At 38.2% G+C, this 19,917-nt stretch overlaps 1 protein-coding gene across 1 annotated transcript; it reads left to right on the top strand.

The window, feature by feature from the left end:
- Window positions 1-201: 201 nt before the first annotated feature.
- Window positions 202-19,464, top strand: LOC108665186 (calmodulin). The gene is made up of 4 exons (XM_018151917.2): window positions 202-331; window positions 13,173-13,349; window positions 18,872-19,013; window positions 19,455-19,464. Exons 1-4 carry the CDS (start codon window positions 328-330, stop codon window positions 19,462-19,464), a joined length of 333 nt encoding a protein of 110 aa, XP_018007406.2. The 5' UTR covers window positions 202-327.
- Window positions 19,465-19,917: the final 453 nt, after the last annotated feature.

Consider the following 19,917-nt stretch of genomic DNA (forward strand, 5'->3'; position numbering starts at 1 on the left):
GTTTCGCTGTTTGAGCTGTCTTTTTTATATCAGATTTTAGAAGATGACTTGAATACATGAAATTCAACGTCGCACTGAATACCTTAAACTTCAGTACTTCACCCGCCTGTTGCTAGTTTTAGGGATTTCTATCCGGCTCCTAGGGTAGATCGTAACACGACCTGGGGTAAATAGCGGTGTAGATCTTCTGCGTTTCGACACTATCGTCTGCAGTGTTACTGAAGCAGTGGTCGTGGTTGGACAACAGCTGTGCCGTTGACGTACATACACTTGGGCTGCTAATACAATCTTCATCGCCAGCCCCTATTAATTTACTAATAAATCACAATGGTAGGTTTTCAAATTTCTTGATGAACCTTCGTAGCCTCGTAGGAATGTGTATGTGCTAGAAAATGTGAATCTCCGTATGATCAATATTGTTGGAAACAGCATGTTGCTTTCTTGTCTAAAAATATCCGTATACCTTAATTTTGCTATGTTTAAAGATTCTATCATTTCATGAAAAGTCGATCATACAACTTTTATTTCCAGATTTTCACTTGTTTTTCTCGCCAGTTAAAGGTTGGAAAGCACGATAAAATGATCCTATAGTTTACATTTTTTCGTATCATTCATTCATTGTGATTCTGTGAATCTCCATGGCCGTTTCCATCTCTCTTTCGTTTTTCTATCATAATTTTCATATTTATTTCCGAATATATGTTTGTGTCATGATGAAACACTATTCCACGTTTTTAACGATTTATTCACTTGAAAATTAGAACTTTGAATTTAGCGTGAGTACCTAGATAGATATCTTGGGTGACTAACATTACAGTGACGGACTCAGGGTTAGGTTAGCGTTATATCCTAGCTAGTCCTACTCAAGATTCCCGCGCTGCAAACAAAGGCGCGGGCTTTTCCTGTGGACGTTCGCGCCAGCCGTATTTTGCTTCTTCTTTCTAACCTTATTATCTTACCATTATTTTCTTACGCAGCGTGTGCGGTAATTTCAATGATATTTTAAAATCCACTATGAGTTGATGAAGTAAATTGTCTATTAAACTCCTTTGAGTTAGTATATAAAATTATTATCTAGTCTATGGATAGTTCAAATAAAGCTTCCGTCACCCACACTGCCGTCCGCCATAATCATGGAATTGATAGTTGCTGCTCTTGTTTCCAAATTCTTGTCTGAGACAATTAAGCTTTTTCGAAGTTTTTAAAGTATGTTTAACCGTATCAATCTCTGGATGGGAACTTTATTACAAACCTAATTTTTTTGTATCGTTGTATATCTTTATTCCTGCCCAATATACGAACTTTGCTTATGGTCGCAAGTTCGGAATCGTACCTACATACCTCGGAGTGCTTTGGCGACCATGTTAGAAGCCTCGTTGTTATGTTCATTCGAGTTGAGTACGAGTCTTCATTATTCGATCATTTATTATAAAAAGTTCTCATCTCTATTTTTATTATTCAGAAAATATGCCTGATTTTTTTTTTTTAAATGTGCTCATCCACTCCTTTTATAAATTTGCGATATTTTTGTTATTTCTCCCATAGAAGCAAAACGAATGCAAATGTTGGTTATGCTAAAATAATTGTCGGTGAAAACATCTATAGCAAATTTTATATAGTCCATTTTTATCACTATGTTTATGCGTTGTAAAAGAAATTTTATAGCCTGTCTCGCTTTTAATGTTTTTTTAGCATGTTTCATTCATTTAGTTTTGGACTAGATTGTTAAGTTCATGTTCCATTGTTCCTCCACTCTTACGGCTCAAGTATAGCAGGGCGCGACTCAGTGGCTCAAGTTCTCCATAAATGGTAGCTCCAAAATCGTTTAACGTACGAAATTGTAATTAATTCTGTACCTATTAAACTTATGAACGTTCCTGATACGGTTGTCAACGCTCCGTTATCACTGATGAGAAATGTGCGTCAGGGGCCTTCCGCGTCTCACAAGCTTTGCTGCAACGCGAAATTCATTCAATAAATACGCTAAGTGATTATCAACTCTAAATAACCTTGCGTCTTCGAAAGGTTGAACTAAGCTGCATTCGGTGAAGTAATTCCAAAATCGTTTCAATAAAAGCGATTTCAATAAATCTCTCTAACCACATTTGCATTATTCACTCTCATGGAAATTTTTTTTTTCGTGCTGCGAAAGTGACGAGTTTTTTTTAACCATGAGCTCGGTACAGAACCTTTACAGAAACAGCCTGTTAGAGAGTTAAATTAACTATGTATACCCCACACTCGGGAAGTGCCTGTTGCCATGTCATGACGGAAGCATTCTCGGTCGAATTAACGTTTGTCTTTACCCATGCGCCAAAAAACACGTTTTCTCAAATTCACCGAAAAATTCTACACCTCTTGCAGTAATTCACCACCATTAACAATGAAGTAAAATAAAAATCGAAATTTACGCTGCTTGTTTTGAGCATTTCTACAAACTAGCAGTTTCTCGCTGATTTCACCCATGCCTCGCTTTACGCTTCGAGCAGACAACAAATTATCACCTGTTGATTGCAATTATTTTTTCTTTATGTTTATTATTTATATCATAGTTATAAACGTAATTATTACATCGCCCATGAAAACGTGATCGATTTACATCTCAGACGAGCAGATCGATCGGCTGTCATAATTAACTCTGCAGTGCGCAAGTTATCGCAGTTCCCGTTAGATTCGAATAATCAATTTAATCACCTACGTTTCCATTGACTTTTTTCTTCGGTGGAGGGTTGTGACGGCTACGTGAATTAATGTAATTTTGATGCGTTGACGAATTAACATGTTCACTTCATAAATCACGTTCAACTAACTGTTTTTCGCATTGACGAAGCTCTTTTTATTGACAAATATAACACCCACGGAGTAAAACAAACTAGTTCAGCAGCAAACGGCTCTTCATATGGTTGGTTTTATGCGGCACTTGACTCGTATATACATAAATTATTTCAGTCATGCGGAGCCGATTTCATTTTTTTAATTCAAAATCTTTCATAAAGCGTCAACCCTGAGTTATTACATAAAACTCTATGGATTATTCAGCAAGTATTTGCGGGAGTTCTAATTGCGGTAAACTTCCCGAATTTCGTCACTTTCCGATGAGTGTACTTACAAATTACTCCTTCCTAATAGTAAATTTTACGTTGATCTTGTATTCTATTGCATTATTAAGAACGACGGAATTATATTATACGCCAGGATTCTCTAGCTCTTTAATTATATAAATATAATTACTGAACATGAGTCGAAGCGAATGTGGGGCTTGAGAATGCATGCGATGCAGCACGTTTTCATTTATTGTTGATTGGCGTTTCAACATCCGCCTATTAATTTTACGTGTTCACGTTCATCATTCATTTAGTGTTAATTTTTCGTTATCGATTCACTTTATGTCGTCTCTCATTGTAGAGCTGTTATAATTCATTGCATGTCTTCGGTGTTCTAGAACATACAAAATCTTGCTGATCTCACTTTGTTTCCTATTTATACCTATAGGAAAATCTTGAATGATTAATTGTAATGTTTCCCGAGATCATTCTATGTTTTCGTCAAGGCTACTAACACCGCTAACGTTCGTTAAGCAGCATTCCTTTATGCTTAAATTTGAGTTACGTCTCTTATCCTTCGTCTGCATGTACGTGTTAATAATCTTCCGTGATGTATGCGCAAGAATTCTAACGTCTGGTAAAACAATTTTATCGAAATCGTGTATGCATTACGCATTGTTAGGTTACTTAAGACGGTAACGCTTAATAATTTTAGCATTAATTACCAAATAAAATTGTTGCACTGAGATATGTTCTTGAATATATGACACCTGACATTCTCTTCTCCCAAACTTGACAGGGTTTCTGGAGAGGAGCACCAAATCACCCGAGCAAACTCGCTTATTCTTCACTTAGTAATGATGATCTTGTTGCAGGTTTCTAAGTTTCGTCATTTATTAAAGATTTTTTTATATTAGCAAGGTTTAACGATGGAGTGTACTGTGTAAACTTTTAGTTAGGCTACTTAAATAACTGCTGATAAAGCTTCTTACTAATTAAATTGAATGAAGGATAAAGCCACAATTTTTCCTGCACCTGCCACGAAAAAAAATTGAGTTTGCAATCCACTCGAGCTTTCTTTTACCAAAATGAACTTTGTTTATTTAGAATGTTTGATAAATGTAAGTCGTTTTTTCCATACTGGTGAACCAAGTAAACGGGCAATTAAAGAAGATAAGATTAAGTTGAGATTTATTAGTTTATGCACTGTGTGAGTAATGAATTTGGCGTTTCTTTTTGTTTTTCATTCCGATTTTTACAGGCTTTTTTCTATGCTTCATGCATTTATTGCGCGTTTAACATTTGATATCATTTTCATGGCGAAGGAAGTTAAGAATTTTATGCAGGGAGTGTGCATATCAAGACAACTGAAGTGCATTAAAAGGCATACATAAAATGGATCTTTTTTTTGGAATGTGGGCCCAGTCTTGCAGTTGCAGGGCGCGCTGGAGTTAGCAGTTGTCTTGCGCCTGCTAGGACAAGTTCTTGGAGAAAATATTTGTCTCAACATATGATGGGATTTTTGTTACGAATTAATGGTGCTTGCTTTTTTTCTAGTCTTGATTACGAATCATTTCAAATTAAATTATCCACCAGAAATGACTTAACAATTATGAAGTCTCGAGGTAAAATAATTTACTTGAATGAAATGTTAGCACGTGAAATCTCAACATTATTATCAGTAATTTAACATTGCTATGAACTTATATGGTATATAAAGTTCGTTCCAGTTGAAAATCTGCACCCATAACTGATAATCAAGGGATGATTTTGGATGAGGCACACATTTTTTTCTTGTGAAGCCACATTGAATTATTTTTGTAATAAAGGGTCGTATGTACTTTGGTATTATATTTGATTTAGGGAGGAATAATAGTAATAATAAAACCTGCTTGGTTGACGCACCTCCATATTAAAATTATAAGCCCAAACCTGGTACGAATTCCAAATATTGTAAAAAATTCGATAAAGCAAATAAAAATGGCCATTAAATGTACAAAAAAATCAAAGGGCAAACGTGCATTCAGGTCTCATAATATGCTCGGGCCCACGCTTGTTACAATAAGTTCCTCATTGCGGATGAGAACTTCCGCGTTTTTTATTGTGTTGCCAGTCAATTCTGCAAATCTTGGGTTGCTCTCTCAGAAATTCAATTGGTGACAATTTTCCTTGATTCGTTACCACTCACTCCGTGTCATTGAAATAATTTACTTGTATAAATATTATTCAGTATTGTCTAGCAGATTGTGTGAAGTACACAATCTATGTAGACCACTTTTTTTCTGTTGTTTGGTATTTTTTATTTGCGTCGAGTGTGTCGTGTAAGGTTCCTCACTTTCTCTTTCAGTTACCGCGCTCACATTCAACACGATATGCGCTTATTTTATTAGCTGACGTTCTTTGTCTTAAAAAAATAATCGTGTAAAAGATTATCATATGACACTCAATGCCTCTTGATTCGTCACCGAAGTAATATTGTTATTGCTCATTGTACATTGTCAATGTGTACTCAATGGTACATGGTTTGGGGAAATACCAGCTAGCACACCGGACATGTTTCGTGCAGTAAACTCGTGCTGTTATATAAAATTCAATACTTTTGACTTTGATAATCCCTGATAACGAAGCCAGCTGGTATTCTCTCAGTACGCAGCACCCTTAATAGATTTTATTGAACTACTCCTGATAAGTTGCACTGCTAGTGCCGCTGCTGCTATCACCAATCTCTATGCTAATGTTACTATCACTACTACCATACTTGATGTTGCTTCTGCACTGTCTCTTACTGACCTCGTCTTGTGTTTTTCTCCACCCTCTCTGTTTGCAGGAGGTGCGTAAATGATGTCACAACTCATAATCGTATTACCTAAACAAGCAAGTAAGGTTATACACGCCTACTTCACTGCATACCTCCTCCACTTTATCTAGATTTACACTTGACAAATCACCTTCAATTTATAGAAATTTATAGTTATGCACTTCTTGATATAAATCGTTTTTTAATTTCTACAGTTTCTTAAAGCTAATGCTTGTAAAAATATATATACGTTTATATTGGCGCTACTGTGACTATTGCACCAAATTATTTCATTTCCTGTGGTTCTAAATTCTGCATCTATCTTCTTTTTGCTCACGTTTGCTCTTTTTCAATTCTAACTGGAGCTCGATGACGCATCGCTGTAAATATATTCTTATTAAATTCGTTCTTTTCGATTAATTTCGAGTGGTATTTAACTCTAACGTAAAGATCGACTTGAATTAAAAAGACTCTAGATTTTTTTGCGACGACTTGACTTCTAGTGATCAACTGTAAATCATTAGCGATTGGCATTCGATTTTTGAATAGATTTTCCGATATTTGAGACCTCAAATCCCCACACCCTTTTATTTGGGCGACTCGTGCTACGCTTTCGATTAGGCTACCACTTCTACACTGGCCTATTCCTACCTCAACTTCTTCTACTCCTACGAAGAGGAGTGACGTTGGTGCTCTACCAAGACCTGTGATGGAGGTGTGGTGGTGAAGGTGGTGGTGATGGTGGTGGTGGTGGTAAGGCCTTCTTTTTCAAACCAAAAATCTTTGGTTTTTTTGAACTTACTCGTTGTTTATTCGCTGATTTTACCATTATTCTAATTTTCGCTGTTGCATATCGTTGTTGTGAATAGCTATGATTTCCCCTTACTTTTTGTTGGTTCCTGAAAATCCACGGGATGAATTGCTGCGTGGCAACTCCATATATCTTGTGCCCTGCCATCTGATGCCGACGAATGCGTTGTCAGTTCATAAACATGACTTGTTTCTGTTTTCCCTGCATTTCCCTCGGAGAGTTAGTGTGTTGTGCCCCTTTTGGGAAAATATCCCATTCAATTTTCCCGCAATAGATGCCATGTAACATCGCGCCGTCATGCAGCTATTGGCAGCCGTGATCACTCAGTCGACTACTTCACTTTGTTTGTTTCCCAACACTAATTGTTATAAGATTGAGTGCAAATATCTGCACTTGTACTTCCTCTTCTCTTCATAGCTCTCCCTATTCGTTGATAAAATCCATGATAACTTTGTGTTCCAACTGATTTATTTTTATGGTCAGTAGGAAATTGAGAACTTCTCTCTCGATGTGAATTTTGCGAGTTAGATCTTCATATCTATTCGAGAGTGATGATGTAGGACCTTCCTTCTTTATTTTCATTCCGGGCCCGGAAAACCACTTTAATTGACCGGTTGTTGCATTCTTGTGTTTACTTACCAAAAATTGTCCCATTATGAAATAGATCGTCGACGGAACGCTCCGGTTCCCTCGCCCTATAAAGTTTCAAGCCCCTTGAATAAATACCGTTGTGTTTTTTTCTTTAGCCTGAATGCCTTACCACCTATCACCTTTTTACAGTTTAGAATCGTTATTGTTGCAGGAATTTTTGCTCGTTACTTCCTCCTGGTTTGTTTCTTACTGGAGATGCTTATACATTTTTTCCTTCGACTATTATTCTCATTTGTTTATCTTAATTTACGTACCCGAACCGGACATTTTGTGAATGCGTTTCTTTGATACGAATATTTGCCGCGATGACTGTTGTTGGCTGGTGTTTATCTTATCCTGATTTTCGCTCAATGCACGCCCCCTCTCTTTATCTAGCGTCCATTGATGTTTTGTTAGCATTATTGTGTTTTTTTTTTAAGCTAGGATAGCCTCTGAAAAAGTTTGTTAATTGGGCGCTAGCAGCTTCAAATTTATTTATTTATCTATAGGTTATATATTAGTTTCTTATTCCGCATCAATGTATCTATAGTTAAGCAATAGATATTCGTGTTTACGCGAATACTCTTGAAGTTGTTCCACGCACTATTGACGTGTCTCATTTTATATCTTTTCGATTTTTCAATTTAGTTTATGACATGACTTGGCGACACTGCGCATGCGATCTCGCTTTATTCATAATATAATTACAAATTTGCCTTAAATATTGCAGTGCATTTCGTTCTCTTGAAGTTTGTTGATTAAGGTTACAGGTAAGCCGTAAGATAACTTTGATGAAAGTCTATCTCTGCTTCACTTCATGTCAATATGTGGTATTGCGATCGCGGTGATGTGTATTGAAGAATATTAATTGTGACATTACCAGCTCTAGTCTTGTACCGAGTATTGGACGAGTACCTGCCAAGAGCTTCCCGTCATCCACTGACGGCTATAAGACACCCGCTGATCTTGGCTCCGTGACAACGTACCTAATAACATAACCAGCACGTGCTCATCATTTACAATCTTATTGTATCGGAATATTTTCAGCAAATCGCAAGACATATTTTGTTGAAATTGTATTCCCTTTAGCTGATGAAGTTATTCCTAAAATCTAACTGTTAACTTTCGGCCATTCACTTCGTTCGATGTCTAGGCTATCTCTGAGGTACTCTCGGTAGATATTAATTTACGTATAGTCAAATGGGGTAAGACAGGATCGCAGCCTTCATGGGGTAAGAAAGGACCAGCCCATGGCATGCATTCTAATTGCACTGAATTTAATTTGACAAAAGAATATGTTAGAGCAATCATTGCTTGTCATTTCAGTGTTTGTTTCAACCCTCTTCTGCAAATGATGAATTTCTGGCTAATTTTTAAAGAAAACCTTTGTAAAGAAGGGTCACAAAATAGTTAACCCTGTTTGGGAAATAAGCTCTGTCTAATGACAAAAAAATTTTTGGCCAGGTTTGTGGATGTAGGCAGGTAACCTCAAGTAATAAGCAACTTTTTAGACATACTAGGCTTTCCTACCTGCTACCATCACTGCCTGACATGTATTCTAAATTGGGGTAAAAAAGGACCGGACATGGGGTAAGACAGGACCACTAAATGATCCTGTTTTACCTCACAAGTGGTCCTATCTTACGCCATAAATGGTCCTCTCTTACCCACAAATGGTCCTCTTTTACCCCATAGTTTATCAAAAATAGCTTTTAAATTAATATATTATTGTGCATAAGTATACACGGAGTATTTTGTTAAAAATTTTCATCTTTTGCTTAAAATAACCATTCTAACTTGTTAGCTTTTTTAATTAGATAAATTTAGCATACTATTGTGAATTGCATCATGGGGATGGAGAAAATAGGGATGTCTCTTCCCATTAGTGAGCTGCAGAAACAATGTGCAAGAGTGGTTGGGGGAAAAATCATTGTGTGAAACATAAAAATTAATTATAACAATTTTGTGAGAGTGCATGGGCTATGTTTGAAGAAGTGCACCACAAATGCAGTTAGCAAGAAAACACATGACGTCTGACTCTCAACTAATTATCCATTGGTTTTATTACCAATTAGATAAATTTTCAGACAATGACACTAATGGAATATACATGTAACATTTGGCAGTGCTCTACAATGAACCAAAGCCAACCCACTATTACTATGCTTAACAAAGTTTTCTCATGGCAAAAACTCCAATGTGACTGATATTAGAATTGACTTCCTGCAACACAAAACAGTAACAAGTGGTTTTTTAATCAAATAATGTGTTTCTAGATGGATAATATTGAACATCAGATTTGTACTTTTATTAAAAACCTTGTAACATAAGAATTACCCGTTGGTCCTGTCTTACCCCATGCCTGGTCCCATCTTACCCCAGTGGGGTAAGATGGGACCAGCTCACTTTTTTTAGTCTGTACAGAAAACTGTGAAAACTGTGTACAGAAAACTGTGTGATGCAAAACATCTGAGTTGTAGCTTAGAAGCCCATTGCATAACTACACCTTGTGATAGGTTTAAGGTTTTTTAGTTATTCATGGTATAGATGCTACAGGCTTGTTAGTGATTTCGGTCCTGTCTTACCCCATTTGACTATATAGCGAGCAATGTGGTTCTTTGTTGTAGTTGTTACACTCCGTACTTAACCGGAACTGTACTTTATTACGTGTCACTTTAGAATTCTAACGCTTAACTCTGCTAATACTTTGCTGTTTTCCGAAAGAAAACTATCATCCATCAGGTTTTTTAAGTGTGAGCGCCTCCCCTAGTCTTGAAGTGTGACACCAGCAATTTTTGAGCATGACCATTGAATGGTTTTAGCTAAAATAAAATTATCAGTCACAAAATTTAATTATCGTTCTGGACCCGTTTCCCTGAAAGTATTATTTTTTCTAAACTCAATTTACTTCTGGGGATTATGCACCGCCTAACCAATTTACCACAAATCGTTTAATAAGAAGAGCAGACAGCAGCACGAGTGCGGTGCAAGGCGTTTCCTGTGACGCATCGATCTGCGGTCAAGGATGCAGTTTGCTCTTGTTAGTGCATGTAGCCTCGATCGTGAGCTCAGTGCGATCCTAAAGTGCGCATCCTGGACGTTTTTGTATGGACGTGTGAGGACGTGACTGTCAACACGTATCATCTCATTAGATTCTGAGAAATTGATATTTTAGTTTGGCCTAATTCAGAGTGTCGAAGGTGTGGCCACAGGAATCAACTAGCGCTTCGCATGCTTTTTATTTTAGCTCTGCATTCTCGAGCTCGCAGGAAAACCACTCGTAAAGTAGACGATCTATATAGAGCTGCTCGCGTCCTCGCTCTTAACCTTCTCGCCTCCTTGAGTACAAGTGTAGCTTTTAACGTTACTACAGCTTTAACTCCTGAACATCATCGGGATTCAGCGTACAGCTGCGCAGGGTGACTCTACCTCATTTATAGTTGGAAAAAATTTGCTGTAGAGTAACTTTTTCAAAGTTAGGCGACTTGAAAAGGTGTAGACCATAAAGCGCCTCTACCGTCACTTCCTAATTGTTTTTTTTTTTAAATATCTCTTTTTCTTCTCAAAGTTTTTTTATTATTGGCGGTGGTGCGCGGCAGACGCACGAACATCCAGTGCCCTAGTCTGGCTGATGTTTTCTACGTTGATGATTTAGGTATGACGTTAATTTAAAGCTTGTCAGACCTCAAGAAAGCATGAATTAGGGAGCGTAGTTTGATCAAGTCAGATTATTTTAATCGAGCCAAGCCGAGATTTCTACGCTAGCAGGGCAACTACCAATTGAAACGAGCATTTCATCAATTTAATTTCAATATGAACATTGCATTCACATCAAAATGTTTGAGCGTGAGAATTATCTGAATAATATAATGTTATCCGTATACGAGTAGAAATTCGAGAATTGTTTCCACACATTTCTGCAGCCTGGGGATGGAGAAAAGTTGACATTGTGATCACAAACGCCACACATAAACACGGAATTTATGGCCGTGCTCTACGTTACTTGCAATGACGTACTGGGCGTCGCAGTGTTGGCATTTGTGAGACTAACAATAGAGGGCGTTATCGTTGCGCGCACGCGCCTGCATGACCTATGCAACAGTTCCGCCTATTGATTGACCCACTTCACTTATGTAGGTCATTCTAATGAACCCACTGCTTTGCTCACTCTAAATGGCCAATCAAAAGCTCAGTTAAGGGTTCAGGTCATTTAATACTGGTAATGATAGATTCGTTTTTGAGAGATTTACAGGCATATCGAAGCAAATTAAGCATCTGCTGGAGGTAGCGTAGTTTCGGTTTACTAAGCATTTTAGTTTTCACGTTTTGTTATTGTCAAATAATGATGAGTCTAGCATACACATGAGGTTACGTACGTATCTCTGCAACTTTGGTTTCATTCACACTAGGATGTATAGTTAAAGTCATACCTAAACGCATAGGTATCCAATTTTTATCGTCAGTTCGGACTGATCTAGACTTATATGACGCGCTATATTAGCATACGTTCTTACATAAGCCATATTCACATCCAAGAATTACTGATGATTGTTGAGGTGCAAGCGAATTAATAAGTTTGTGTGAAGGCAACTATTTATTTAAAAGAAGGTGATGAGTATTTTCACTAGTTTTCCCAAAACGCTTAAGGAAAGAACCAAGAAATCCACAGCATGACTTGTAACAAGATATACGAAAATCATTTGGATACTCGTTTAAAGTTTCATTTCTAAGAGGGCTCGTAGAATTTATGGAGTATAAGGTGTGTCGAGATTTGAGAGACGGTGTAGGTACGTTACGAGCAACAGTTTGATGTCTCGGGGAGTAAGAGGGGAAGAAAAAGAGGGGGTGCGCCCCCTCGCTACTTTCTGGTCTTTTTCATATGTCGTCCCACGCAAGGCCCCCTCGTCCGTCCCCCTAGATGATGGATAGCCTACCGAGAATTGCGCCTCTGGAACCAGCTAAATGGGGATCAAAGAAAAGACCTGAACATTAAAACTTGGCTATCTGGAAGCGCTTGAAGCGACTCGAGAGTTTTTCAATGTATCGTTGATGACTTTACTTACATTTTGTACTGCTTAGAACCATGGCGTTATTCTCTTTTAGGGGTTGCGCGTGTAGTTCTCAATTTGGAGTAGAAAGCTTCAACCCCTAAGCTGGTGTACTTTTAACTTCTGAATCGCTGACCTTAAATAAAAATTAATTAAACTCCTATTAACTTTTGTTGACTGAGTAAGACCTGAATATATCTACGAGTTCTCCATTGAATTAGCTTGGTAATTTATGATAATCAACGCGTGGTTAGGTCAGGTGATAGTCACGAGGCACATGATGAGATTATGAACCCGCGCCTGTATCTCGCCCGACCGTGTCTCATCTCTCAATACTTCATTTCTTGTCCACGTAAACTAGAGCGTTCGTTGATTATCTAGTCGCTCGTCTTACTAGACAAGCAAACTATTCTCACTGTAGGGTTACAGGTCATTCCTACCTAACAGTAGTTTCTCTACCTCAAATAAATTATGTTTAATTGTGTCTGTCCGAGTTACGCAATTAAGCGAGCCTCAATTATTTGCTGGCGCTTTTTTTCGTAAAATATTAGGATATATTTAACTGTGTGATGGATGTTCCTTTTTGTTTTGAAGACTAATAGTTTTTAAATAGCGCTTAGAATCCTTTGAGTTCTCAGCCAACTTATCTCGATTAAATTTTTGTCTAATTTCTGATATGCATTGCATCCATTTCATGTTACCTAGAAACTCTAGTTTTCCCTCACTGGACGAATCGTGTATTTATTTCTGGATGCCCTGGACAGGCAGCTCACTCATGCATGCTAACCTGCCGTATCCTCTCACCTTGTTGCTCTGTGTAGAGAATTTGTTCTTGTTTTTCCAGGCTGACCAACTCACCGAAGAACAGATTGCCGAATTCAAGGAAGCGTTCTCACTGTTCGACAAGGATGGTGATGGTACCATCACCACCAAGGAGCTGGGCACTGTCATGAGGTCGCTTGGTCAGAACCCCACAGAGGCCGAGCTCCAGGACATGATCAACGAAGTCGACGCTGATGGTCAGTAGTTCTCGTTTAAAGTTTGGATCTCATGGGATTTCTTTTATATAACCCTAGTAAGTTTATATACATGATCAACGAAGTCGACGCAGATGGTCAGTAGTTCTCATTTAAAGCTCGATTGTCATGAGATTTCTTATATATAAGCCCACTGGCCGAGTAAGTTTACCTACATGATCAACGAAGTCGATGCAGATGGTCAGTAGTTCTCATTTAAAGTTTGAATGTCATGAGATTTCTTATATATAAGCCCAGTAAGTTTATATACATGATCAACGAAGTCGATGCAGATGGTCTGTCGTTTACATTTAAAGTTTGAATGTCAAGTGGTATTTTATGGACCCTGTAAGTTTTTATTTACCGTGATCAGAGAGGATCCTTGCCTTATAAATATCTTTATTTATATTAGCATATTTATAATTAAAATAAAACTACTTTAATTATAACCATCTGTTCATTCATTATTGAATAGTTTTAATTGTTTTCGATTTAATTTTTTAATGTTATTTTTAATTTTTTAATTTGACATAACTTACCGTCACCAATTTACTACGACGGCTTCATCTACTCGCAGAATTTTCAGCTCTGGTGATCTTTCGACATGATACGATTTCTTGATTTGCTTGATTGCGATCAACCTGAAATTGACTCGTTAGCTCTGTCTTTCATCATTTACCTGTGATATCGCATATCTGGTCATAAATGTGGATCTTCTCAAAGAATCCCAAGAAACAACAATCGCAATTTTATCATTACTCTGTCTCGCTCGTCTATATATGGTTGTTCATAGTTTGTTCTGATTAATCATTTGCAACATATTCCTGTTGCGTGGCTTGCAGTGTCAGCCATCAATACCTATCTTAGCACTTTCGTTGCATTCACGTCGTGGTCAGCTCTGAATTTATTCATGTGCTAATGATAATTTAACTGCTTACTTATTTCTATTTGATAATATTCTGCTCAGTCTGCAACGATGGTTGCATTTCTAATAACATTTCTCCGAATTTTCCCCACATTAAGGTAGAAGTTAATGGAACATGTGCTGTCCCCTGTGATGTAGGCAGATCTATTTCAGTTGGTTGTTTTTGCCGCTGTTGATGTTAAAGCAATGCATGAAAGCCTGAGCTTCGGTGCCGGCAACTGGGCCGTAATAGAAACTAACAAAAACAGGACACAGCCACCTGGGATGCCGCTCTAGTTCTGACGACCACGCCAACTTGATTCACATTTCCCTGAACTCTACTTCTCCGCCGTGCTTATTATGCCTTACTAAGTTACTATTAGTTCAGTGAGAACCTTAATACCCATTTCTTGTGGCAATCTTTACATCCTAATCAATCATCTACTTGCAATAAAGAGTCATCTTTTCAAGAAGTTGAAGTAAAGGTCTTCGACACAATTTACTTCGACACATGATTATACTTCGACACAGTACAAAAGTATAATAATTTAATTCTTGGCATATTAAAGCCTTCCTTGGTAGTAATTTGATTGTGCCTTTCTCACACATTCAAATCATGTAGCGTTTAAATTTCACTCATCATATACGTAACTTCTTGACCTAAACACTCGTTGGCCGGCGTAAAATTTTCCGACTTTTGTCTGGATTAAATCAGGCACCGACGAACTGCAGACCATATCAATAGACACTTTTAAGCTATTCCTACGTATTACAAACAACGCCAAAAGTTTCCTTTTGCTTGTATTAGCTGTGTTGTAACTGTTGTTCATATCATCCGGAATATTGAATTTTATATTCTTGAACTTGGCCGTGATACACGACTTTATCAACCGGCCACTACACTCATTCCTTCTCGCTCTTTGCACTGTAGTTCTCATTTATTGCCACTGTTCGCACCCACCTCCTACCCGCCACCCACACAAGTTTATACACATCGCTGTCTCCGGCACACGCACACGGCCGCTCAAGTCGTCGTATTTATAAGTGTGTGTGTGTTGGATGCCAAGGTCGCGTGAACGTGTCTTGTGTAAAAAGCACGCGCTACATTGTTCAGTAGACCAACTCCCGCCTCATCGTGCAAATTCGTACAGATCAACTCGCGCCTTATCATGTAGAGCTGTAGACCAACTCCTGCCTTATTGTGTTGGCCAACTCCTGCCTTATTGTGTTGGCCAATTCCTGCCGTATCGTGTAGATCAACTCCTGCCTTATCGTCAAGACCAACTCCCGCCTTATCGTGTAGACCAACTCCCGCCTTATTGTGTAGATGTACGCCAACTCCCCTTTTCGCGCGCCTTCTCGAGTAGACCGACTAACCCGTGTTAAAATTGCGTTAGGTTCCTTATCATTAGCCAGAATTAGTTAAGTTTAAAATATTTCGCACCTTCATTCCTACAACTTTATACGAACTTATTTCTGAACTGGAAAATGAACGTAGTTCTTTCCAAATCTTCGCTCTCGTCACTGCATATATTGACCCCTTCTTATATTGACCAACGTCCTCAAGAGAATCGAGGAGGATGCTGCCAAATATTTGGGAGTGGAGCGCCTTGTTTACGATCAGAGATACTGATTTCACGAGAGCTTTTTGTAGTGTGTTTAGCCCCGTTGCCTGGTTTGATTTGCTAGTATTCTGTTCCTTGGCAATTAATGCCTCGCAAATCGAGTATTCCGCGCTCGCTCGCTACGTGAATCTTCATGTGTTGCAACATCGCCGTGACTCGAGAATATTTATGGGGCATCTCACTCGCGGAAAGAAAGCAAGCAGTTGTCCACAAAACCTAAACTCTCATCTATTAAGTCGTGGAAATTTGTGTGTACGTATAATATAGACGTTGAATGTGCCCAGTTACGTACGATGACGGTAAACATTAGTCAAATGAGAACACGTGGGTCAAATGAACAAGATTTCCTACAGAGAATCAGACGATTGAGTTGATGCGGGTATCTTAGTTAATAGATGATAGGTATTTAATAAGCATCTCGGCACTCATTATCTTACTTGAGAACATATGGCATCGCACTGATTCATTCGTTGTACTTCTACTACTTTTCACTCGAGAATTTTTAAAATGAGTTTTCTATCTGGCAAAGTAATCAGTTGTCAAACATATCCCAAGAGAAATTCCACTTTTAGCCGGAATTAGAACGCAGCTGTAGGTCAATCGAATTGCCGAAGCTTTACCAAGCTAAGTTCATTGAATCGAGGTGAGTGATCGCGAAAATAACACAATCGCCGAAGTAGCGTATTGATAGTTGGCCAAATGCAGCTATAGGGGCCAGTAGAACTGGTGCAGTGGACACGTTTGTTAATCCGTTGCCATGCCTTTGTTGTTCACGCTCCGTCTGTCTTGGCAACAACTGCTTATTCAACGCGGTTTTATCTAAGGTCTGCACCACTAACTCGCTCTGCGACTGTCTACTTCGCCTTTTTTTCTTCGGACAACTGTTGCTCCACATTTGGTGTCCTCTTTTCCCAGTCTTGAATTCAGTTTTATTGAGATTAACTTAGGAGGTATAATTATGTTAATAGCTATAAGCGATTTTTTAATGAGAAGAAATGCTCGTATGGTATTAAACCGAGAAACTATTTTTTTAACTTTTTTCGAAGATTATAGGTCGATGACGATTCATTGCAGTATTTCGCATGTCATTCATAGCGTACCATCAAAATATATTAACCAAGCACCATGCAACCATGCATCGGCCGCCCTCGTACCCAAAACCACGATGCAGTAATGGAAGCAAGAGACGCTCTATCCATACTAAGTCCGCAGCCTCATTGGAGCCAACTATTGCGCAGCCTCACAAAACTGAGGGAATCAGTTAAATTTGCGTATTAATTCTGTTTATTTAAATCACGTTTAAATTAAATTGCTATTTGATTTGATATGAATTTGTCTCCAGTTTAATGGGATGCTAAGTAGACGTATTCTTCGCCTACCACTCAAGCTGTGGTGAAAAAATGAAAATATGAACTACCTTTCATAAGCCATATCAATCGCATTTAATAACCCAAAAAAAGCGATCAGAGGCTACAATGATTATGTAAGATTTGTGTCATCTGCTCCAAAGCTCGTGATTACTGATCCCTCGATGACCTCCGATCCTATAATAACCTCAAGGAACAAGGAAGATTGTTGTTCAGCTGCACGCAAGATCTGATGCTATATTTAATTCATCAATTGTTTGTCCGTCAAGACAGTAATTAGCTAGACCCGTTGTTGCAACGTATATTGCTGTTCTGCCTCACTTGCCTTGCATTCATGATCGATGTTTACACTGTATATGGTTCAAAGAACGCTCTCATTCATGCTGACTCGGGCGTAATACGCACTTGCGTAAGCAGCATGTGCGTCTAAAAATGCCTCAGGCTTGAACTCACATGGTGTTGTTGGGGAACTACGTAGTACGTTTGTTACGAATTTCGGTTGATTCGTTTTGATTTGGTCTTCACGATCTTTAACCTGAATGGGCATAAAAATATTTTTTGTTCGATGATCAGCGTAAATATCCAACGAAACCTTAATCATGTCGTTGAAATGATTAATACTTGTGCTCTGATGCTGAACTAATGTTTTCGACGTGGTTTCCTATACTATACTGACGGTGTTGATGCAATACTGGACCAACGAAGTCTTGATTACGTTAGTTGATAATTGATATGCCTATTTATAGTAGATTGGAAGCGCTGACGAAGTATTAGCGATTGGACCAAAGTGAGAGACCTTGAGGGCGTAGAGCTCATTAAAGTTGTGAAGTATTGAACGAAAACAATCAGGTTAGAGCGCCAACACGAGTTGTAGAGCCACGCTTGTCTGTTTGGTTTCCATGACTACGAATGTAACGCTGGCACCGTGACGCCAGCTATACCCCCACTCCACGCCCACTACTGCTCTGTGCCTATCAACTGCGTGTCATGTTTACTGAAGATTGCTTTCTCCATTATTGGACTTAATAAAGAGTTTTATTATTTTTCAAGATAGTTACAGGACCTGTTTTTATCATGATATTGCCTGCTTTATGATAAGCTTTATGATTTGGCGAAGTAGTGCTTCGAAGTAGTACCAAAAAAGAAGTACTACCTCGATGTAGTACAAGAAGCAGTGTTGCAATAAATTTCCGCTTCTCATGTCCGAGTAGAACCTGAAACTTCCTGCTAAAGCGGGCCTTTCATTGTTTTGTATGAAAATAATCTAATAGGAAGTATGGAGATTTTGTTATTAAAGAAGTGCTGAAGCCTTAAACGCCAAGAGTGCCTTTTTTAACCTCTCAGAACCAGGGATCATAAGCCCTCTTTCCTCGGACATTTTTCCTTAATTTTAGGCTTGAATGACAAACAATGATGTTTTTTATTAGCTGAATGCATCCTGAGCTTAACGTGTATTCTAGTTTGCAGACAACACAGCATTTATGACAAGGAAGATAGCTTCGTATTTATTGAATGAAACTTAAGTTTGAGGTGTATTTTAGTTGCAGGTAACGCGGCATTTATGACAAGGAAGATTCTGTCTTATTTGCTGAAGTAATTTTAAGCTCGACATGTCTTTTTTGACTGCAGGCAACGGAACGATCGACTTCCCCGAATTCCTGACGATGATGGCGCGTAAGATGAAGGACACCGACAGTGAAGAGGAGATCCGAGAAGCCTTCAGGGTCTTCGATAAGGACGGCAACGGCTTCATTTCCGCCGCTGAGCTAAGGTACAATTCCCGTCCAACTCCGACACTCGGATCAATAATACTGGACTCATTAATTATTAATAAATTCTGTCGGTAAAGTTCCATATAATATGCCGGTGTTCTAGAGAAATATGTTGGTTCATTGGGTTTAGGTCCGGTTTTTAGTTCCTTCCGAGAACCTTTCGTCAATAGGTCAATAGGTAAAAATGTTTGACATTGCGACACTCGCCGCGTTTATCACGGTTCCGGCAATCAGCTAGGAGCTAGCAAAGAAAAATTTTCTGGCATAATCGCACAGTTGGTGTAAAAGCAGATCATGATCGAGATACATTGTTTTGATCAGGCTGTTATTTATCTGACTACGTTTGTAAAGTAGCTATATGAATGTACCGTGTTTTTTTTTTAAGTTTGTACTATTGCTCTTTGAATATGAGTGTATCGCGAAATGGTGATAATTTGAAGGAGCTTTTGATATTGTTTGAAGGAGTTTATAATGTGTTTATAATTGATTAAGTACGAGTTCCTAATGTGTGTATTATATCTCTATTCGGTTGGTTAACTGAAATAAAATTGTTATTACTTGACTGAACTATTCCTGTACTTGACTGAGTTAGTCCTGTACTTGACTGAGTTAGTCATTCCTACTATCTTCATTATTACCTATATTCCTACATGTTCCTACTATCTTCATTATTACCTGTATTCCTACATGTTCCTACTATCTTCATTATTAACTATATTCCTACATATTACTACTATCTTCAGTATTACCTATATTCCTACATGTTCCTACTATCTTCATTAATAACTTTATTATTCTTACACTCTTTCTTATTGTTCCCTCTTCGCTACTCGGATTTTTTATCAGCTTTAGTTCATCGTCATCTTGTTACTCAGCATATTTTAGTTATCCATGCACTGCCAT

This window comes from Hyalella azteca, unplaced genomic scaffold, assembly GCF_000764305.2.
Source record: "Hyalella azteca isolate HAZT.00-mixed unplaced genomic scaffold, Hazt_2.0.2 contig11943, whole genome shotgun sequence".
NCBI lineage: Eukaryota > Metazoa > Arthropoda > Malacostraca > Amphipoda > Hyalellidae > Hyalella > Hyalella azteca.

Coding starts and splice junctions, on each gene's coding strand:
- LOC108665186 (XM_018151917.2), top strand. Junction 13,350..18,871: donor CAACGAAGTCGACGCTGATG/GTCAGTAGTTCT, acceptor TTTTGACTGCAG/GCAACGGAACGATCGACTTC.